The sequence below is a fragment of the Eucalyptus grandis genome, chromosome 4 (assembly GCF_016545825.1).
Source record: "Eucalyptus grandis isolate ANBG69807.140 chromosome 4, ASM1654582v1, whole genome shotgun sequence".
Lineage (NCBI taxonomy): Eukaryota > Viridiplantae > Streptophyta > Magnoliopsida > Myrtales > Myrtaceae > Eucalyptus > Eucalyptus grandis.
The window spans coordinates 420612-444035 of NC_052615.1; the positions used below are offsets into that span (position 1 = coordinate 420612).

Below are 23424 nucleotides of genomic sequence, written 5' to 3' on the forward strand. Positions count from 1 at the left end.
AAGCTTATATTTTATTAATAGTTTAGACTTGAACTCATGAATGACTATTTTATATATATATTTTCCTCTTGTAAATTGAGGAATGTAACAGAAATGTGTGATATACTAATTATAATGGTATCATCAGCTAGACGTAAATTTAATTTAAAGTAAACTAAGATAAAACTTTGCGTCTCAAATTATTTTTCCCACTTTCACTCTTTCTATCCTCTTCTTCTTCTTCTTCTTCTTGTGATTGTCGGTGAATCCTAACATATTCCTATATTAGATTATGTCAAATTCAAGGATTGAGTAGAACGAACAACCATGAAATCAATGGAATATACATAGGCTGCTTTTCATGTGCAACAATATGTAAAACATTGATACCATCTTGGTCTTTTTAGACTATAATATTTACGAAATGGACTTGCTTAAATCGTCGAAACAAAATCTTGAATGTTTTGAGGTTCCTAATAGCACGTGGTTCCACTTGTGTCGGCTTGTCAAATCTTCCATGGGCCATCTGCAAGTGGATAGGTTTTCGGCCAAGATCTCCAGCTCATGTTCTCTTTCTTTACTTCTTGTAACTTCCCACTTATATCCACTTCCATATGTAACCACTCATTTTCTCCCACTTTTACAATAAATGGCACAAAAAGCAAAATCCCACTAATATCGTGCGTAGAGCGTGCATTGAACGTGCATAGAATATTAACATCGTTCTCTTATTACTTTTTACGAATATAATTGAATAGATAGCTATATTTGTTCAATTACAAATAAAACCTATGTTAAGTTGCAAACTTCAAATTAAAATAAGCATAATTTATAATTAAGAACATGCATTGTCAAGTATTAAAAGACAAGTAGCTGATGATGTACATCGACATATGTCTATGCACACTCATTTACTAAACATGCTAATCGGATTATTTCATATTTTGGAGTTCATTTGACAATTGGGTAAATTCCACAAATTACTCCTTAAGGTTAACATAGTTGGTTGGGTTATTGGAGCATTGTAACTCAAAAACTAAAGGTTACTCGTTTGAATTTTACGATGCTTTGTACAAATTGCTTTGGGTCAAGGCATTTGCGCAATATCAGCAAAAAATATTTGATTTTAATCGATTCATGATATTTGTAGAATGTTTGATGAATATTTAGATAGTTGGTATTCATACTCATACATTTAGATTATGGAATAGAAACATGATAATTGAATCCTAACATGTTATATTCATGAAAAGTCCTAACATTTAGATTAGGGTAGTCTTGAAGTGAGAGTTTGGGGCACGTGGTATTTCCGGAAAGACCAAATATACCCTCCTCATGCATGACGTGGAGCAGAATGTACGTCCAGCCTGCAACTTCTCGTGCATTATTGCAGCTAATGCAAAAGAATAATAATAGAATACAAGAAGAGGTGTTGAGAATCTGACAGCACCATGTGATGCCGTCTGACTCTTCCAATGGGTCGTATGGTCCTTATCACATGGCGGGAAGGGCAACACCCAGCTCGCCAAGTGGCACCACGGGAGGTAACTGTGGAACCTGCAGCAAGCTCATCTACCACCCCATATTCATCCACAGCAGAGAGAAAATTGTGGGATGAGGATCCACTTATTTGAGCACCGTTAGAACCGTGGCCTTCTTTTTTTTCCTCTTGTCAGAACTCTGATTGAGTTTCATCTTTGTTTTTTTAATTTATCGCAAGCACCATTCACAACGCAAACATTGATCTGCGCCTCGGATATTTGGCCAGACTTAGATGGCGTAGGAAAAATTATTGAGTGAGTCTTGACTGGAGATTTATGCAGCGATGAATTTGTTGACATGCATTTCAAACGTGCATGAAATTGAAAAAGGAAGACGATGGATACAATGACCGCCTTATACATATGCGAATTCCATGACATCGGATACAATATTGGTGGGTCTGCATCCACCTGAGCTATGGCGAGCAACGGAAATTGCACCTTGTTGTTACATATAGATAGACAAAAAAAGGAGAATAATACTCGACACGACTGCTGTCCGTACCATGATTTGGTCGTGGGATTATGAAGGCAGGAACTTATAATGGAATGTGGTGGGGAAGTACTTGGAGGACTATATTATATGTGGGGTAATTAGTACTAAGCTGGAAGTGAACGAATTGATTCAGGACGGGGGGATTTCTAGGAAAGAGGAGCCCTATGAGGAGCTCCTTTTCTCCTGTTGCTCAGAGACAAAACAATCCCAGAGATGAGTTTATTACCACTTCTTTTGTTTTTCGTTTTTACCGTTGTCGTTGTTCTCGTCGTTGTCGTCTGATGGGCATCATGTGAAGCTCCTAATGTATTGCACTCGGCTTCACTACTTGTGCATGACGTTGAGTTATGATCCTTGTACTGATAATCAAGATGATGCATTAAGTGGTGATCTTCGAGCGATGAACTTGGCGTGGCTTGGCCATGATCGATCAACACCTCGGATGAGCTATCCATTCTTAAATCCTCAAAGTTCTGAGTGACTGTGAAATCCGCCCCATCAAAACTGTAGAGGATGCTAGACAGATCTACGCCTTGATCCAACAGATGATCCACCTATAGAGAGAGTTTAATTAGTCGTTTTGACATAAAAGACTAAGTTATTAATTGAATGTATGATATATTCAGATCCCATAGCAGCTTCAAACATGGCCGTCAGTCAGTTTTTATGTGTGTCTACCTAGTCACTTCTATGAACTCGAAGAACATGCACTAGCACTTATAGAGTCTCAAAATGTCTCCAGCACCCGAGGTGACTATCCTTCGCGGTTATCTTAGTTACTTAGTCAAAATAAATCTTACATGGATGTAGTTAAAAGACATGCTGAATTCAGTTCACAGATGCGTGGGGTAATAGAGAGAAGAAAGAAGCTGAGAAGGACTCTTTGAAATGACTAGGCATTGGACTTTAGTAGGTCCACACTCTTACCATAAACTTGCAATGTATATCAGTAAAATGAAGATGGCCAATGAAAGTCGAGAGGGAGAGTGCAAAAGAACCTTGCATTGAAGAGAGCAGAAGTGGAAAGGTTCTTGAAGGGTCCTGTCACAGTGGAAGCAAATATTCGAAGGGCCCTTGTAGTTCCTGGACTGGGGTCTTTGGTTCAGGAATATCACTTTCCCACCGTTGATGGTGTAGGGCTGTTCCAATTGCAGACAAACCAGGAAACACTTTATAAAAATCGAAAAATAAAAAGAAGAAGAAGAAATCATTATCTAATGATCTCATCAATGCATGTCCTTTTCTCTTCACGGCCATCCATTCCAAGGGTTTCATCATGTCCTCTAGATTCGATTTTTGGAAGTCAAAGTTTAGTGTTACCTGAATATGGGAACAGTCAATGAGCTTTTCTAGATCGTCCAGTCGAACCACATCATGGTACACATATCTTCTCACCTGTCACATGACCACCAGCGCAGATCTTGACTGACTCAATTCCCATATTTACATGACTTGGTTCAATTAAACACGACTACTAAGGCTATTCATGGAAAGAGATCTCGAAGACAGTCATTTGATTGTTTAATTACTTCATCAGGAGATCTTTCGAGGAGGTTAGGAGCAAAAGAAATTAGAAAATAAAACATGGTATCTTTGTCATCAACCAGACAGTAGTATGTATAAAATAACATGGTATCTTTGTCATCAACCAGACAGTAGTATGGATAAAACTGTGGTGCTAATGAGGTTGTTCCATCATAGGTATGCAGAAAAAAAATTGTCTTTTCATACTAAATCGCTGTAGAATTTGATGGTAAGTTTTCTAGTTTTCCAGGCTCGAACGAGAGGTGGACAAAGACAGGCAACCAACCTTCCAAGGGAACCAGTAGGAGATGAATTCAGGATATGTTAGTAGACCCTTTGTGCTTATTTCTCAATATTTCTAATAATTAATTAGAACAAATTCTTTGAGAAATAAAATGAAAAGAGATGAATATGGAATTTGGGTACAAAAGTTGTGGCAAATTATATGGGGGGTCAAACTTCGAGTTTCTTAAAAGTTGTGCTAATTTCTAATAATTAATGAGAACAAATTCTTTGAGAAATAAAATGAAGAGAGATGAATATGGAATTTGGGTATAAAAGTTGTGGCAAATTATATGGGAGGTCAAACTTCGAGTTTCTTTTGAAAGCAACAGCTCAGGGGAAGCTTTTGCAGGGAAAAAGAGAGTAGAAGATGCGTCTTCCATAAATGGTAAGAAAACCTACGCAGAAGAGGGTGAAGCCAAATGGACCTATGGCTGTTTTGTGCTACTTAACTGGTTCAAGAGGTCAAATTTGAGATTTAACCAATGATTCACGGATATTGATCTTGGAAGCAAGTTTAGAATGATCAAGTATGAAGGACTGATTAGCTCTAGCTATAGTAGATAGAGAAAGTAAAAGAAGTTTGCTATAATGAACAAGTAACATCAGTATTAAGTGCGAAAGTAGAGAATGAATATCAGAAGATGCATGGCATGGCAAGGATGTGTGTGTGTGTGGGTTTGTGGGTGCGTGAGAGAGAGAGAAAGAGAGAGAGAGAGAGAGAGGAACCTGAAGGAGAGGGTGAGAAGGGTGGGAGGGGAGGCAGTGAGTGCAGAGGCTGAAGCAGCAGAGCAAGCAGAAGACATTCTTCTCACTCTTCCTCCTATCCTGGTGCACCGCACAGCTCCCAAAGAACCTCTCTCCCATCAGCCCCTCCAGCCACCCCGGCCTCTCCATCATTCCACCACCACCTTCTTCCACGTTCCTCAATTTCGATGATCCAGATTGGCAGCGAGGACGGCGAAGACGGCGAAGATTCCCAACACTTCCACAGACAGAGAGATTGATTCTGGTGTGCAGTAGTTTGACTATGTACATGTGTTTTTATGGCGGGAAGAGAGCCCAAGCCCACCTCCCTCATGTCTACTTCTTTGTTTCACCAACATATGACTCATCCACGTCATTCGGGTAAATTATTCTTTGGCGAATAGAAACCAAGCATACAATTTCCTTAGACATGAGTGCAAGAAGGCATCTCAATCCTTCACGTCTCATAATCTGGTGTTCTAGATTACCATGCGCACACGGTTGTGTAAACGATCGATCTATTTTCATAGCACTTTTTTTCTCATCAATTCTAATTATTTATCATGAAATACGTAATTGTCTCAATGGACTAAGCAATACATGAGTAGAAACCTAGAGTGGCCTCTCATAATATGTAAAGTGCTTACATATAATTGGGTGGTGAATCAAACTTATATCCAGCGTTTAGTCCATAGTTGACAAATGAATTTGTTTGTTAACTGCTAAGTCAATCTTAGTATATTCTATGTTTATAGTTTGCTGTTTATTACGTGAAAAACAAGGTTTTTTTTTTTTTTTTCAATCTTTTGGAGAAGTAACCTAACTTTTACCGCTCCCCAAATAGAGAACATGGGATAGCGACTCCCCCTAAAGGTAATTTATAGCTCTTAAGCACTTTCAAGGACATCACGAATTTATTTCTGATGTGATTTGGCAGCTCAGCTCACAAAAAGATATTTGAATCTTGATGACGAGACTAATGGGGCCATCACAAGGATGTCGGCGATAAGATTGATCAAACATCAGCGAATGACAACGAAGGAGAGACCAGCAATTCATGAGATAACTGCTCTGAGGAACAATTGAAGTAGATATGAGATTACGACAGACAAAGGATGATAATGTTTCTGTTGAAGATGAATCATTGTGGCTACTCGAGAGAATAAAGTTTGATGGACGAAAAACAAGACCAACGACAAGTGGTCATGGTCTGAGTTTTAGAGTAGAAACAATGATGCAAAAGCATGGTTCCTTTTTTTTTAATTTTTTTTTTATCTTGATAGCGAGAAGAAAAATAAAATTAGGGTTTTAACTTAGATCTCTTTCTTAGTGACTGATATTATATAAATTTTTGTGGGAATAATAATTTGGACTCATAAGTGAAGGTATAGATATTTTATTGATGAAAACGTAAGTTCTCATTCAACTTGAGTTGAGGACACATACAATCGTGTCATCCACACCAAACGCCTCGAATTCTGAGAACCTGTAAGCTGTAACATGCCTGAAATGTCCTGTTCTTCTGAACTTTCTCTAGGATTCTCCCCAGGTTCTCTTTTCCATTTGTTTTCTAGTCAGGATTTGTATCCATACTTAATTCCTCGAATTCCTAGAAGAGGCGTTGGATGACTCAAACCACCAGACTCTAGCATTTCTTTGTCCATTGCTCTTGAGAAGCGTGCTTTGTTTTTATTCATTCTCAAAGCAATTTGCTGGTGGCTTTTTATCCTAGTGTTTCCCAAGGATGATCAAAGTGTTTTATGATGAGATTAGCTATTCCGGTTCTCCATAACATAAGGAAATACTACAAGAAAAACTGGAGATATTACCAACTACCAAAGAAATTTTTAATTCTGAAAAGCTTTTGGTCACAGGAAGTGTCAAAAGGCCAGTAATTGCAATCAACTTCCATGATCCTTCCTTCTATGAGGACAAATATTATAAGGTAAAATTGAGCCAAATATCGATCCGCAAAAGGGGTTCAAGGTTGGTATTAATCGTTAAATGTTCCTCTGGGATTTAAGTATGCGATGACCATAAAATGAAATTGTGCGTGACTTGTGAACGTCAGAATCTCTCCCACTCATAAATCTCATTGTCTAAAGGGCACGCCCTAGACAAGCAAAGAGGGCAGCACTAACGACTGACTTCAGCCACCTGAAATTTGCTTTCTCACTAATGGTTGATTGTAATTTCATTTACATAGTTGCTCCCGGCAACACCTTCAAAGAAAAGCACTATAACCTAAATGAATTAACATATACAATCATGGAAGATTGCCCCAGGCTTACTACACTCCCCTTGTTAAGCAAGTATTAACAAGCAGCTCATGATTAGTCCTGCACAAGAAGTGTCATATTACAGCAAGCAACCTCATCACCTTTAAAAAAAAAAAAAATTACATAATGACTTGATTTACATACCTCGCAAACCATCTTGAGCATCAAAACAACCAGGAAGAGTTTGTGACGTATAACAAAGATGGCCCTGAAAGCATAACATGAGCATGGTTAGCCAACCACAGACATAACTGAGATCCACCAATTGGTATCTAAAAGAATTACTACTTTCCATTGATTGAAGTAGTGCAATTGATAAACAGAATGGACAGAAACAACAGTGCTTTTTCCACTAAAACTGAAATTCTCACCGACAGAACATCCTAAGAATAAGCAGTCGCTAAGCATGAAATAAGACAACTAGGCTCGACTACTCACTTGACCAAAGCACATGAGAGTCAAGTGAGTAAGGTTGAAAACGCCATCATCTAACAATGCTTCATACCAGTCCTTCCATGGTATGTTCATCGTTGTGGTAATTGATGAGACTGATGACTACCGCTTTTAACTGTCCCTGCAAACAAAATAAGAAATAAAACACTATAAATTGTAAGTAGATTCAATATACTAAACAAAAGGATAACAACTGAGATGTGATATACCATTCCCTGCCCAGCACGCTAAGGACCAAAACAGCCATCAAGAGCTGGAGCTCTTGAATCTAGTGTTTCCTCTAAAGATAGAAGTCAACACCCAAACTGTGAAAACAGCGAAGATTTCCACGAAATGAGTTGTACTAGGTCGGACCATCCCATCACATCATTATTGTTGCTATTCAGTTACTCCATATGATGCCTCGCATGCTTTCCTGAGCATCATAGCATTCAAGTGCTGGTGCTTCTAAACTTGATGATCCCTAAAAAGAGCACAAAACACATGCTGTCACGCCTCACGTATATCACTGACCAAACAAAAAATATAGTTAGCTATGCCAAAGCTAACTATTTGATGCCAGCTATTATTTGTCCCAGTAGCAAAAAACTCTGTTTGTCTTTGCTCCTAGAAGTTACATGATTAGGCCCTTTGAGAAGCATTTTTCCCTTAAAGGTTTTAACAAACAAAGAAAAGTTACATCAAAGAATGTTACAGCCATGCAATTATCAAACCTCTCCTCTTTTGATGAGCTATTCTTCTTATCTCTCTTGGATGTTTTGTTGCCTTTGTTCACATCTTCAAGGTCCTGAAGACCAAGACGTGGAGAATTGGAATCCATTGACTGGGTTGAATTATTTATGCTCTCACATTTTCTTAAAGCTTCTTCAAGTGCCGCAGATGCAATAGCATAACTCTCTTGAGATAAAGATCCTTCATCACCTAAATAAAATGCCTGTCGACACAAATCACTGTAGCGGTCAATCCTGGACAGAATAATAGATGAGCTCTGTCTCGACAATGCTATACTCTTTGCATCCTTTGTCCACCGTCGCAGTATATATTGGGATGGGACATTATGCAAACCAGATATTTGCAGAACAATCATCGCGTGTCTACAAAGAAAACCGTTCAATTCAAATGAGCGGCACGAGCAAGAAATGTCCAATGTTCTTTCACTTCGACCCACAATAAGATCTCGGTTCTCCACGAAATCTTGAACCTTGAAGCTTTGGATGTCTCCATCTTCACTTTCTTTCCTGGGGTGACAAGCAACAACTCCTAAGACCTCAACCTGAAACTTTTTGAATACTGCATGTGTATATGTAGCTGCCATTTGCTTCCCAAAAGGTGACGGGGACTTCAATCCAGGCTGCTTATGCCAAGATTCGAAGTCTGCTTTTGCTTCCTCTTCATACTTCTCTTGTAAAATAGTTTTGTATTGCGCCAAGAACTCTTTGAACGTAGTTTTCCGTTGCACGTGCTTGTCAAGGAAAGAAATTGTACTGTCTGACCGTTCCACTGTAGACATTCCTGCCAAAAAGATGCCTTTCATGTATGTTGGGGCCCACCGATGACGATCTTCATATGCCGAACGGAACCATGAATTATCTCCTAGATTGAATTTATCAACTATTTTTCTCCATCTCTTCTCAAACTGTTCAGCTGTACATGACTTGGAGATGCATTTGTGGAATTTCTTCGTGAAATTGTCATCTTGATTAATCATGTAACTGACCTTCTCTGGGACCTTACTTAAAATCTGCCATAAACAGAAACAATGTTGAGATTCTGGTAAGACCTCAGCAATAGCTTCTTTCAGGGCTTCCTCTTGGTCAGTGAGTATGACTTGTGGAGCATGTCCACCCATTGCTCTACGCCAGGCCCGCATCAGCCAAACATATGTTGATTTGGTCTCATCTGCCAGAAATGCACACCCAAGCAAGAAGGATTGACAGTGATGGTTTACACCAATAAAAGGAGCAAATGGTAACCTGTATTCGTCTCTTATGTATGTAGTGTCAAAGAAGACCACATCACCAAAATTTCCATAGTCAATCCTGCCTTTGGCATCAACCCAGAAAACATTCCTCAGACGCTGTTCCGGACTCAAGTCTATGGCATAAAAGAAGTTTGGATTCTGGTCTTGCATTAACATAAAATGATCGAGCATAAGCTGAATATCTCCTTCATCTAAGCGCAAATGCTGATCATTCTTTGGTTGACTCCTAAGGCCACCTTTCTGGCTTTGACTTTTCTTACACCCACTGGACTGTCTAGTCATTGAATCATAAATCTTCTTAGTTCTTGCACAGATAGCATGCAGAGTATCCCCATGGCTATCACCTTGATATGAGTCTCTATGACGCCTGAGATAATATGCTTCACCGGGAAATATTTCATGATTATGCTCCTTTATTAAACTATGAATCACCCATCTTCCATCTTTCCTCCGTTTCACATGCATGCCAGCCTTACAATCTGTCTTTGACCCAAATCGATTAGTCCTACCTCTCTTTTTCTTGACAGGAATTGCCATGATGTCTGTAGTTGAAATTGGTTCTGCCACTGCATCCACTGCAGGCTCCCGCTTGTTACCATACCTAGTACATGCAAATTTTGCATCAATAAATTTGCCAGATATTCTTGAGCGTCGGCTGGCCTTTATTATGGCGGCAAAGCCCACTGACTTTGCATACTCTCTATAGAAGGAGAAAGCCTCCTCCTTGGATTCGAACTCCATGCCGTCATGGGGCTCTGTATTTTTTGAAGAATTTCCACTGACACCGTCTGTGGCATAATTTTTTTCCCTATTGTCTAACAACCTCCTGCCCAAATTTGGGCCATCTTTCTCCCTCTCGACTTCAGAGACCATTGGAGGATCTATTACATGGCCATCTCCAACATGCCCTTCATCACTGCAGTGAATGGTATCTCCATTTGCGTTTAACAAAGTAGCTTCCTTATGGCGTCCTCCCAAAGGCTGTCCCAGATCTATCCTCATGGAGAAGCTATTTTTTTCTTGAAGAACTCTTTTCGATAATACAACTGAAACTGTTAAAGGAAGAAGGAACTATGAACTTTTGACGTAAAGACTACTATGAAACTACCAAATTGTCCAGAGACCATCAGTTAGAATTTGCATCAGTTTTTGACCAAAGTAATCCTAATTGATTCATCCAGAAGAGTAGCTACATATTGGAAAAAGGATGAGTAAATATCACTACATCAGATTCACAAACAAAAGTGAATAACTCTTATATATCAAACTATGGCAGATGGACAATTGACAATGTAGGGGAAGTATCTAATTAGATTAAAAATTTCATAAAAGTTACAAAAGTTTATTTTTTGCATAAAGTTGCACCAATATTGAGCGAGGGCCCCCTCTTCCCACCCAGTCCACCAATATCATGTCACAAGTTTTTTTCTTGACATCAATGAGTGTTCGGGACTCTTTGAGCTCCCGACTACTCTGCAAAGTGTGTGTCTGTCACCCATTCAACACATGCCAGCTGATAACTGGAAGCACAGGGGCCTATGCACCTAGGAGTAGCCCCAAGAAAATGCTCAACCATAGTAAATCAAACTGAAGCCTTGAGTGAGGAGGACGAACACACTTACTACTCGAAGGTCCTGTCATGTCATAAGTTGAAAAGCTTATACAGATTAGAAACTAACCCGACACATTGTGATTTCAAACCCCACCCGCATGACTTTTTCATCACGCTTAGAGCAGGTCCAACTTATTTCATTTTTGGGTAACTCTCTACTTACGATGCCGCACAAAGTGCTGTAATGAGCTGTTTATATGGACGAAACATATCGAAACAAACATTTTTCAATCTACTTGAAATTCAACAAAGCCAATCAGGCGCATATCAACATGGCATTAGAGCAATCTTCCGAAAATGCAAGGAATGCCCTCAATTCAGCAAAAACTCAACTCTGCAAAGCATTGGCTGCAAAAGCATTCGCGAGTGGTAGAGGCTAAAAGAACTGAACTTTCGACACAGCAGACTCGACAACACTGATCGTACTTCCAACGCAATCAACACTTCGTTCCACCCTCTCGTCTTCCTAACCTTCGCCAAATTATAGACTACAACGCACGCTCCTCAGGCTTTGGGTTTCATAACGAGGAGACCCAGGACGACCAAAGCGACGAACACGCAGCGGCGTTCGGCAAATTCGACTACCGAAGAGCAATTAGCTCTCTCTCTCTCTCTCTCTCTCTCTCTCTCTCTCTCTCTCTCTCTCTCTAGACTACTTCACATCATCAGTTCCGCAGATCAAACACGACACGCAGCAAAGAAACGGAAAAAGCGGAAACCATGGAAAGAGACGTACAAGTTCGCGAATTGAGCTGCTGCTGCTGCTGCTCGGGGAGGGAATCGAACGCCCGCCGGAGCTTCTCCCGGCCGAATGCCGGCAACTTTCCCTCGGACCGGGCGAGAATTGCCGAGATTGCGATGTCCAACGTCGGAAAAAACGAACTTTGTCAAGTCAAAAGCAGCAGAACACGGAGAGAGAAGAGCTGCGGTAAATAGTGATGTCGCCATTTGGGCCTCGCTGGGCTCTTGAGGCCCATCGAGAATGCAGTCGGCCCATTGATCCCAAAAAAATGGAGTTGTTCAGGCCCAGATTTTGGTGGATTCTTAGGGCCGTTTGATTCAACTATGGGGAAATGGCCAAGTAACTTTGAATGAATAGGCATTTTGTGAATGCAAATATGTTTGGAAATTCATTTTTGTGTATATTTTACAAAGCAGCTTTAAGGTGAAAAGAAAAAAAAAAAAAAAAAAAGAAAAGGAAGGAGGAGATGCAGTTGCTCGGAAGTGGTGCTGGTGGTGGTGGAGAGGCGGTTGGTGGTGGTGGGGAGGTGGTTGGTGGCGGTGCCAATGTCAGTGGGGGGAGGCGGCTAGCCTGAGGTCGACGACCTCAAGTGATGCTTGGGTTGCGTGGCCTCAAGCAGCATTGCTCAACCTCAAGCAGCGGCACTTGGGTCGCACGACCTCAGGCAAGGCTTCCCGGTGGCCAAATCTACCACCTGCCGGCTGAGCTTCACGAGAAAGAAGGAAGAAGACAATGAACAGTATTTTTCGAGGGTAAAAGAGGAAAACATGATTATCATTAAGGACAATATTAGAAAGAAAAAATATTCATTAAATCTTATACTAGCATTCCAAATGTTGGCATTTGGCAAATGTAGACTCAAAAGTAAGAACCAAACACAAAATATTTTCCTAACCTAAAGTCTTTTGAGAAAGCCGAACCAAACGGGGGCTTACCTGAGAATAAGTCCCTTATTGCAAGTACTCCCTTTTTTGTTTTCTCTCCAATTCATGATTAGTACAGTAAGTATTGGGTACACCATCAGTGCGGGAAAAAAAAAATACAGGACCTGCTCTAAGCGTGATGAAATGGAGTTGTTCAGGCCCAGCTTTTGGTGGATTCTTACATGAGAATGAGTCCCTTCTTGCACGTACTCCCTTTTTTTTTATTTTCTCCAATTGATGATTAGTAGAGTAATTATTGGGAACACCGTCAGTGCGGGAAAAAAAAAATACACGCGGGTTATTTTAATTCGCTATTTAGATTGGCGAGAGCGATAATTACAACTCTCGAATTAAGGATAGGTAATAAGACCGCCTATGGTAAAGTGCTCTTTACGTCGACGTTGTGTGTGTCGGTTTTTTCCTTGATAATAATGAGAAACTTTGTCGGCACGTAGCTTTCGAGCGACTAAGTTGGGTCATTTTTGTCTGGTGGTGATGATGGTGCGAGTGCGACCTAGCTAAAGGTAGAACCTGCCTTGGTTAGTGAACTTAAAATGAGGGGGGGTTTTGTGCGTGCCATCCTGCGCTTTTTTGTCCTTTTAGGTTGGTAAAGGGGTTCTCTCTTTTTCTCGAGCTTTCTGCGGCCATTTCCTGCGTCTTGCTCATCAGCCGCACGCCTCCCCAATTAATAATAATAATAATAATAATAATAATAATAATGCTTCAGCAGTGCTGTCTCGTTTTAGCCAACGGTTTTGTGTTCCGTGTAATGCAATACGGCGTCGACGGGGAGACGTTCAGTTGCATCGACCGTGAGAAAAAGAAAATTTTCACGGACTCAGTAAAACTTGATTAACGGAACGCGTGGAATTGCATAAGACACAAAATTATCTGCGACCGGACATCGCTTGCTTTGGACGGCGGATGTAAGACGCCGCCAACAGGCGCTCGGTGACTACAGCGTGATGTTCATCATTTTGGTGAACTGAACGCCATTTTGACTAATTATAATCGACACGGCTAAAATGACCTAAGATGAGTTCATTAGTATTCAAACAAAAGTGGATAGTTTGATGAAAGTAATAAATGGTAAGTTTGGTTTAGCTTTGCAAATAAGTTTTAGGGAAATGCAAATGCCTTTGACCTAAAGCTCATTGGGGAATTGCGAATTGTGTTTAATAAAAAATTCTTTACAAAGCTACTTTATCCTAAATAGTGTTTGGCAAATATATTTTTTTGCAAAGAGCTTTCTAGTCTATTATTATTTTTGTTTTAAATCAAAACCCTTTGGCTAAGGATAAGGCTATTGCTAGAGCCAGATCTAGAGTCGACGACAATCACCCAAGGACGTGTGACTCCCAGGCAACGGTCATGCAACCTTAGGCCTCGTTGCTTGGGTTGCGATACCTGAGGTTGTGCGACCTAGGTGGTTGTCACACTACTTCACTGCCCTCTCGCCAATCCTTTGCTAGCCCAAGCCAGCCTCGCTAGTCGTCCTTTCTCAAAAAGGATGAACAATAACAAGGGACAAAATTGAAAAATTGAATAGTCGGTGAGAGTAGTTTTGGAAGAAAATAATTTGTTTCAATGGTTAGTCAAAAGCTGAAAGCCTAATCTTAGCTTAGTAGCATTGGGCTTTCAGTTTTCTTTAAGTCTCTTGAAAAAATTTACCAAATAGCCTAGCATTTCTTTAATGGGCTTCCGGCTTTGGGAAAGCTGCGCATCCAAGTAGTGTCAGATTTTGTAAGCCCAATCCATGTCGGCCCATGCCCATGTCCAGGCCCGGCCTGTACCGACCCGGGAAGCCGAATACCGGCCGCCCCTATGTGCACGCCGTGACGCGAGCGTCCAGCCCCGGTCAACTCCCCTCTTCGACACGCGCGGCCTCAGCGCGTCCTCTTCACGACCTTTGCTTAATCCCAGGTAGTACGCCGACTTCTTACGGTAGAATGAGAAATATCCCAAATCCCAAAAATCAAAATCCCGATTTCAGCGCCCCCCCCGAAAAAAAAACACAATTTTAATCACGCAAAAACACCCCATAAAAAAAGCCATTTAGATCTACTCAAACCATGAATAAATAAATAAATAAATAATGAGGAAAATAAAAAGAGAGGGGAAAAATACAGTAAGCGCACTACTGTATTTTTTGAACAGTGGGAGATCAATTAGAAAGTGCATCCCCAAAAAATGAAAAAAAATAAAAAAAATTAAGAAAAAGTGGGGGAGGGGAGAGAAATTCCGCAAGAGAAAGACTTGCAAGGGAGAGAGCTGTTTCCATTGCCACTCTCTCTCTCTCTCTCTAAGACTGAAAAACCAAGAAGAAGCCAAGCCCTTTTCTTGAATTGGAAGCTGGGGGACGATGGGATCCATCCGCGGCACGGCCGACCCCCTCTCAGGTACAATCTTGATCCTCCGATTCGCCCTCCCGTTGACCAAGTTTGAATCTTTCCACCTTCTTTGAGCTCGATCCGTGTGGTCCTCTGATGGGTCTTCACCGCCTGGGGCTGCGGAATTCTCGGGGTCGTCGTGGAGGGGGTGGGGAGTTGCTGATTGGGTGTGTTGGATTCGATGCTCTAGAGCTCCGCTTAGGGTAGCTGTGTGCTCGATTGTTCGGTTTCTTGATGTCGAGTGAGCTCGGATGATGGGCGATGTCGGGTCGAATCCGTTCTTGATTCGGAGGGGATCGCGTCGCCGGGGGGTCGAGTTTTCGGTTCGCTGCTCTTTCGTTTAGTGGCGATCGGCATCGGATGCTGAACTGTTGGGCTTTTGGTGGGATCAGTCAGTGAAGTTATCCCCTTTTGATTCAACCCGTGCTAGATAATTCAGGGATCGGTGATCTTTGGCTTGATGTTATGGTTCTTTGAAACTGGGTGTGTTTCTGTTTTGGGTTGGATCCAACCATTCATGATCCTGTGCCTTGGAAAATGATAATCGGATACTGAGGCTCACTGGAATGAAATGCCAGTTTGAGGTGGTTCTTTCCCGAATCGATTGTAGGAGGTGTACACTACGAAGGATGAGTTTATGATTTTCAATTAAATATTTTGACGTGAGCCCCTTCTTATCTTTTTTTTTTTTGCACCATCATTTTTAAGATTCAATAAACCATTCGAGGAGCTCTCTGTCTTTACTGTATTAGCAAACACTTTGCTTTCTCGGGTTGATTTTCTTTTGCTTCTTTTTTTGAGCTAAAAAAAACTAAAACGGCTCTTCTCCGTTATCGATCTCAAGATTTAGTGCAAGCTTCAGTACCTTGTTAATTCCATTAATCCTTGGCATGAGAAGTAGGCTGTATAAAGTATGCATTGCAGTTAGCTGGATCTGAAATTTTTCTTTGTATGTGCTAATAGAGATGAAGGTCAGGAGTATGGCTTTGGATGCTCCCCTGGTAAAATTGAGTTGAATGGAGAGAAATTTCGAAAGAGGGCCAATGAACCAGCAGAAGGGCCACGAACAGTTTCGATATGCAAATATAGATCCTCGAAATCCAGGGCTCGGCTCTACTAATCAGAGTTTCTTCCATGATCCAACGAGTACTATCAACACCAATATGCGACCTCCAGATTACAACATGTCTGCTGGAGCCAGACCAGTTCTGAACTATTCAATTCAGACTGGTGAGGAGTTTGCGCTTGAATTTATGCTCAACCCCAGGCAACAGCTCATTCCACCAGCTCAAAGGGATCCTAGTAGCACATCGGGCTATATGGATCTAAAGGGCATCCTTGGTATATCTAATACGGGTTCAGAAAGTGGATCAGACATTTCTATGATCAATTCAGTAGAAAAAAGCTTTGTACCGGAATTTGAAAGAAAGAGCTCCTTGGCTAATGAAGAGAGAAATTACCACGAGTCCTTGCGGTCTGTACCAAGATCCACCTCGCGAGGTAGTAGTAGTAGACTCATTGATAGTTCCCTTTCGGGATCTGGCGATTGTACATCTGCGCGAGTGAAGTTCCTCTGCAGCTTTGGCGGTACAATTTTGCCCCGCCCAAGCGATGGAAAGCTTAGGTATGTTGGTGGCGAGACTCGAATTGTTCGGATAAACAAGGATATTTCTTGGCAGGAACTTACGCAGAAAACTTTGGCAATTTGTAACCAACCTCACACTATAAAGTATCAACTTCCGGGCGAGGAACTTGATGCGCTGGTTTCTGTATCTTGCGATGAGGATCTTCAGAACATGATGGAGGAATGTAATGTGTTAGAGGACAGAGGGACTCAGAAACCTAGGATGTTCCTTTTCTCCGATAATGATCTAGAGGATGCTCAGTTTGGCATCAGAAGCATTGATCGGGATGCCGAGGTCCAATATGTGGTTGCAGTGAATGGCATGGATTCAGGTTCTAGAAGGAATTCAATTGCTCTAGCAAGTGCCTCTGGCAATAACTTGGATGAATTTGTAAATCTAAATCTTGAAGGAGAAGCCGGTAGATTAGCTGGGGCTACGACTGATCCTTTCAGAGTAGATGCACCTACGTCCAGTGTTCAGTCTTCTCAAGTGGTGCCAACAAACTCAGCTAGCAATTATGAGTCTAATTCACACTCTTACCAGCGGCAGAGAGTTAATCATGGAGAAGCTAGCCAACATGCTTTATCTGCTCCTCAACATGCTGAGAGTTTCTCGGATTTGGAAGGAAAGGGAACTATTTCCTCATCTGTCCAGTTCTTACCTGGCCAAGGATCTACTTCTTCTAATTTCGTGCCACATGTGGATAATGTAAATGCAATTCCTCCCACTGTAAATCCAGTAGCAACGGGAGGTTTGAATGAAGAGCATTTAGTCAGTGGCCAGCGCGCACAGGATATAGAAGCACCTGTGAGGGACACCAAACTGAAAAGAGACAGCTCAGGGAAGAAAACAAATGGACCCGATAAAGTTCAGCCCCTAGAGAAGGAAACTAAATTTGAGGAATTGAAAATGAAGAGAGAGGGCTCTATGCAGAAGATAGACGAGACTCAGATTGAGAACACTGTTTCCTCTAAACCCAGTGAGGGCCCTGTCACAGGATACACCCACCGGGAAGACGCATCTGGTGCTAAACTGGTTCCTGAGCTAAAGAGTCCCTTGCCCAAGGCAGTAAGTAAGAGGCCTCAGGAAACTGTACAGAGCTCAATTGACCCTGAAGATGCGAGGGAAGGGAAGAAGAATCAAGAGGATGACCCCTTCTATGCATCGGGTGGAGCGTTCATGGGTAATGGGGGATCTGAGGCAGATCCAACTGAGCTGGGCTGCATAGAGCCACCTTCGATGCCCCAGCGAGTATTTCATTCTGAACGAATCCCAAGGGAGCAGGCAGAGTTGAGCCGTTTGTCAAAATCTGATGATTCTTTTGGATCTCAGTTTCTGATTACTCAAGCGCGGTCTGATTACTCACAGTCAACCGCAGAGGCAATTGAGAAGCTGCATGATGCAGACATGGCTTCTCAGGCTGAGCACTTTAAGCAACTTCCAAGGCATGTAGAATCTGCTTCTTCAGACAATTTCAATATGGACAGGCATATGGCTGAAGAGGTGCTTGAACCAATGCCGCGGAAAACTGAATCAAGACCTCTAAATTCTGCAGATGACCACAGAATGACCCAGGACAAAGAGAAGTACAGGGAAATGGATGCAGCTGGTCCTCAACATCAAACATCAGGTCGAGTAATTCCTGGTTTGCACGCTGACAATTCATCCTTGAGGCCATCTGAATATCTCTGGGATGAAGTAACACCAAACAAGACCAGTGGAAAAACAACAAAGGCTCATGCACAGCCTTTGACACAGACTGTCGAGCCTTCAGTTAGCGTTAGCAACCCAGAGCATGGTGATATATTAATTGATATTAATGACCGTTTTCCTCGAGATTTCCTGTCTGATTTATTCTCAGTTGCTAGGCGTTCTGAGAATCTCTCTGATGTTAATCCTCTGCATAGTGATGGAGCAGGGTTGAGTTTGAACATGCAAAATCATGAGCCGAAGCATTGGTCTTACTTTCGAAACTTGGCTCAAGACGAGTTCGTTAGGAAGGACGTTTCTCTTATGGACCAGGATCACATTGGCTTCTCAGCTCCACTTGGAGAAAGCGAAGATAGAGCTCCCATTGACTACAGCTATCCGCCTGTAAAAGCTGATGGAGTCCATGTGGGTGGTATGGAGCCCAGGCTTAACTTTGAGGAGGATATTACCCAAGTGTCATCTGGTGTCATTGGTACAAATGTGAGTAATGTCCATCCAGACTATGGCACTTCCCAGCCCAAGGGGACTGAAAGTATGTTGGATGTAATTCATCCTACCATACCGGAAATGGAATATGAGGTATACACAATTTAAGATCCATGAAAGCCACCAACTGGCAGCTTGTGAATGTCATACCTTTAAATGTATGATACTTTTTGTGAATTTTCAGGATGAAAAGTCAGAAGCTCCTAATATTGGTCAATCCATTGCTGATCTTTCTTTGGGTGACTTGGATATCAGTAGCCTGCAGGTATGATGCTTTTCTTTAGTTCTTCGATGAGATGCAGTACAGAAAATATCTCATTTCTCCACTTGTGGTTTAATAGTAATGTCTATCTTAAAACATATCTTAGGGAATTTTTCTCAGGTCAGACTTGCTGGTTCCACCTGTTGCACTGAGAATTAGCTCCAGTCTTGTTGTTTCATTGTTAAACAATCTTTGCAGATCCATAACTAGATTTCATCACGTTTTGGTCCAGTCAATCTGGTCAGTTCCTCATAGCTAATCATAAATAATTGACTAGATGATTGATAGAAGCAATATCCAAAATCCAAATCTGCCCCCTGTAGAATCTTCATGAAGTAGAATAAGTTCTTGGGAAGATCAGAGAAGAACAACTTCTTCCTCCGTAGGGATTGGGCATTAGTGGACATTTTTCATTCTTCACTTGGTCCTTATTAGTGTTTCCAAAGTCAACACCTAACCAGTTACCTTTGGAGTCGCACTCACATGGGCCTATAAGTTCACTTTCTTATATAAGATGAGTCTGTCAATAGTTTGATAGAAGTATATATAATTAAGCCAGTTCAATCGGATCACAGCTTGAAATGATGAGGTAGAGAAATCACCTATTTATCGGAAAAGACAAAGGAAAGGGGAAAGAATGGCACATGAGATGGAGCAGGGATTGAACCCCTGCCATATTGGGAAGTTGAGGGGATCTTTACCACTTGGACATAGCACTTCCTCATTTAACAAGCGCAAGTTATTTTGTTTTGGAGAAACAACTGACCTCACTAACTGATTTGTCAAAAGAGGGAGCTTAATGTGCTTGCCTCATGCAACGTGCTTTACTCAACTTTTGTTTCAGCTGCCTGCTATTCTAAGTATAGATATGTGAGTATCTTATGACGTTATCAAAAGCTGAACCCACAGTTCAAATGAATTTTCTTCGGTTGCACTGATTGGATAAACCACAGAAACCTCCTCAGTTTTTCTTCTGGTCTTGTTTCAAAGCATTGAGATATTTTTCTTTATAGTATTGGCCGCTGAGGGACATCTTTATAGTTCAGATCATTATTATGGTTTTTTTTTTTTTTTTTTTTTTTGGGACAGAAGATAGGAAACTATGGCTGCTTTTGTAATTGAAGGGAAAACAGAGATTGCTTTTTCGGAAAATTTATTTCAGTCTGAAGTATTATGAATGTTCAGTTCCAACATTTGTATTTATTCTAATTCAGGCAAATCTGTTACTTGATATGTTGTTTGCTAATCCTGCTATGATAACGTGATAGAATCCAATTCTGCCAGAATACTGTAGATGGAAATTGAATATTTTACATGCAAGCCACACTAACCTTTTCTTGTTATTGTGAACATTCATATGTTGAAGGATCAGTTTTTGCTTATCTTCTCCACGCAAGTGGAATCTTTGTGAATATTGTCTTCAATTTGTTCCAGAAGGTGTGAAAGTTGAATGCTGGTGGGGAATTATTTAGGTGTTGAAATAGAGTATCCATATATCTTGAAGTTCAATGAGATGACTATGAATTGAGTGGATGTTAATTTCAGTTCTGTTGCCAATGTCATCTCTCAAAACTCAGTCTACTAGTTTATCACCATTAGCAACACTATGATATAATTTGTTACATTAACGTAACGGCATATCATTATTGTTAAGCAAATTACTAGCTGGCAGTTTAGACATCTATAATGCTTATTCCTGTGTGAGCATTACTAATATAATGATCAGAGTGTTAAAATTCTCCGTATAATCTACGGTTTTTGTTGTCCAAGAACATACTCTTTCTTCGAACAGAAAGAAAACCCTGGCATTTTGTCAATGTTATTGATACTTTTATTTGGCACTGTATCAGATTATAAAGAACGAAGATCTGGAAGAACTGAAAGAATTGGGTTCTGGCACATTTGGGACTGTTTACCATGGGAAATGGCGTGGAACGGATGTTGCAATAAAGCGCATTAAAAAAAGCTGTTTCACTGGTCGTTCATCAGAGCAGGAGAGATTGGTGAGCATTCTCTTGCTTACTAGTCTGTTCTTAGTAGCTACACTTTCTCATCTATGATTTTTATGCCCTTAACAAGGGAGAACAGGGAGAACAGGACATCTTGTCTTTTTATTTCTACGTTCAAAATAATTATGTCTTATTATTCTTTTAGACAGTGGAGTTCTGGAGGGAAGCTGATATTCTCTCAAAGCTTCATCATCCCAATGTGGTGGCATTTTATGGGGTTGTTCAGGATGGCCCAGGAGGAACACTGGCTACAGTGACCGAATACATGGTTAATGGTTCTCTAAGACATGTTTTGCTTTGTAAGGACAGGTAATCCAAATAAACATTTATAAGGTTTTCTACACTGTTGCATTGGTCAGAGGGAGATATAATTTTTTACCATTCTTCTCAATGTTTTGTGAACACAGGCTGCTTGATCGTCGTAAGAGGATTATCATTGCTATGGATGCAGCATTCGGAATGGAATATTTGCACTCAAAGAACATTGTACATTTTGATCTGAAATGTGATAACCTGCTCGTCAACCTGAAAGATCCAGCACGTCCCATTTGCAAGGTGATTTAATAAGTTCAGCTCAATATTCACGAGGTTCGTTTAGTTTGATGAAAGAGGTTTATATCAGTTGGTTGCCTTAACTTGTGCAGGTTGGTGATTTTGGCTTGTCAAAAATCAAAAGGAATACTTTGGTTACTGGTGGCGTCCGGGGAACCCTTCCATGGATGGCACCTGAGTTGTTAAACGGTAGCAGCAACAAGGTCTCTGAGAAGGTATGGGTGCAATTTTTCCGTTGTTCATCAATCGGACTTTGTCCAGCAAATTGTCTACTTTACCTCCCAAAGAGGATATCTGTGCTACACGTACTGTGCTTTTATATCCTAGTTGATTACTTTACTCATTAAACTTTAAGAAGAACCTTGGTCCAGTAAGGACTCTTATTCAAGTTGTAAAGTCCATCTTCACCAAAACTTGTTAGAAACGTCAATGTTTCAACAAATATAAGCTTGCACGATTTTGTTGGGTGCTTTAGACCTTCTGTACCGAATAAGTTTCCTACTGTCTGTTTGCTTTCGAAGTCTCACAGCAGGGACATGTCTCTCTTGTTCGTGATGTCTTTCTTTCTTGTTTTCAATCATGGACAGGTTGATGTCTTCTCCTTTGGCATTGTCCTTTGGGAGATTCTCACCGGCGAGGAGCCTTATGCCAACATGCATTATGGAGCCATTATAGGTGTGTGGAAGTGGAATATGTATATCTCGCATATGACTTTCTATAGAATGTGTACTGGCTTAGCTCTGAATATCACTTCTAAGTTGATTTGGGAGTGCCTTGCATGGGTTGAGAGTGGTGGTCCTCTGTGTAGCTCTGTGTTGGTGTAGGAGACTCCCATCATATATAAATTTCACTTTCTGTAGACCTTTGTCACGGAGAATGTGTAATTCTTCGAGACGAGACACTGAGAAACCAATATGACATCATATTTTGTAGTTTGATGGGCTCTGTGGTATTTGCAGGTGGAATTGTAAATAACACGCTGAGGCCCCCAGTGCCAAACTATTGTGATCCTGAATGGAGATTGCTAATGGAGCAGTGTTGGGCCCCGGATCCTGTGGCCCGTCCATCCTTCACAGAGATCGCTCGACGCCTGCGTGCTATGTCCACATCCCAAGCCAAACCACCTACAAACCAAGTCTCCAGGTGATGGATATCGAAGATTGAAAACTCGGCCTCTTTTTCTTTTTGGTTGTTACCATTATTAATCACCATTTGTAATGCCACGAGGTGTTTATAGTGGGGACTCTACAGAAAAGTGTGTATTGTACGGGAAGCAGAGATGGCCTTTGTTCAAAATGCCGGACTGTTGGGTATTAAAGGTGTGTGCATGGCTTGAATGTGTAATTAGACCTTTGGAGAAACCATTCTCTGTACAACTATTATTTTTGTTTATAGTAAGTACAGTTGTCAAATAAAATTATACCCATTTTGCCTTTTACCCTCTCGTTCAAGGTCCATGTTACTACAGCCGTGATGCATCACTTCCATTGCAAGTTATTGAGAGGCAGTGGTATTGCAATTCTAAGACAGAAAAAACAGTCACCATCTCAATCAACATGGGGAATGCATTTCCAAAATGCATTCATGAGTTTCTGTTTTGCACCTGACCCACCTAACTCGATAAAGTCTTTCGAGACACAGTGATGGCTGTAATCTTCAGTTGCAACAGACAAATTGGTTTGAGTTTTATAATACAGTAAAGCAGAACTTGTGACCTGTGTGACCTGACTCAGGATGGCAAATTATAATGTCCGGTGAGCCCTTGACTGCGAAAAATCTTTTTACAGTTGAGCATATCTAATGAAACTACGGGTAATTGGTCCAAACGACA

At 41.1% G+C, this 23424-nt stretch overlaps 3 protein-coding genes across 3 annotated transcripts; 1 reads left to right on the top strand and 2 right to left on the bottom strand.

The window, feature by feature from the left end:
* Window positions 1-1911: 1911 nt before the first annotated feature.
* LOC104440620 lies at window positions 1912-4846 on the bottom strand. The gene is made up of 4 exons (XM_010053542.3): window positions 4552-4846; window positions 3337-3411; window positions 3015-3155; window positions 1912-2570 (listed from the first exon to the last, which is right to left on the bottom strand). Exons 1-4 carry the CDS (start codon window positions 4720-4722, stop codon window positions 2163-2165), a joined length of 795 nt encoding a protein of 264 aa, XP_010051844.2. The 5' UTR covers window positions 4723-4846; the 3' UTR covers window positions 1912-2162.
* Window positions 4847-6532: 1686 nt separating this feature from the next.
* Window positions 6533-11780, bottom strand: LOC104440621 (protein FAR1-RELATED SEQUENCE 1). Its single transcript, XM_010053543.3, has 6 exons — window positions 11631-11780; window positions 8015-10334; window positions 7511-7764; window positions 7287-7422; window positions 6993-7056; window positions 6533-6908 (listed from the first exon to the last, which is right to left on the bottom strand). Exons 2-3 carry the CDS (start codon window positions 10282-10284, stop codon window positions 7749-7751), a joined length of 2286 nt encoding a protein of 761 aa, XP_010051845.2. The 5' UTR covers window positions 10285-10334; window positions 11631-11780; the 3' UTR covers window positions 6533-6908; window positions 6993-7056; window positions 7287-7422; window positions 7511-7748.
* Window positions 11781-14812: 3032 nt separating this feature from the next.
* Window positions 14813-23031, top strand: LOC104440622. The gene is made up of 9 exons (XM_010053545.3): window positions 14813-14958; window positions 15913-18863; window positions 18955-19035; window positions 20883-21035; window positions 21187-21350; window positions 21449-21596; window positions 21686-21808; window positions 22181-22268; window positions 22553-23031. The coding sequence occupies exons 2-9, from the start codon at window positions 15966-15968 to the stop codon at window positions 22738-22740; spliced, it is 3843 nt and encodes a 1280-aa protein (XP_010051847.2). The 5' UTR covers window positions 14813-14958; window positions 15913-15965; the 3' UTR covers window positions 22741-23031.
* Window positions 23032-23424: the final 393 nt, after the last annotated feature.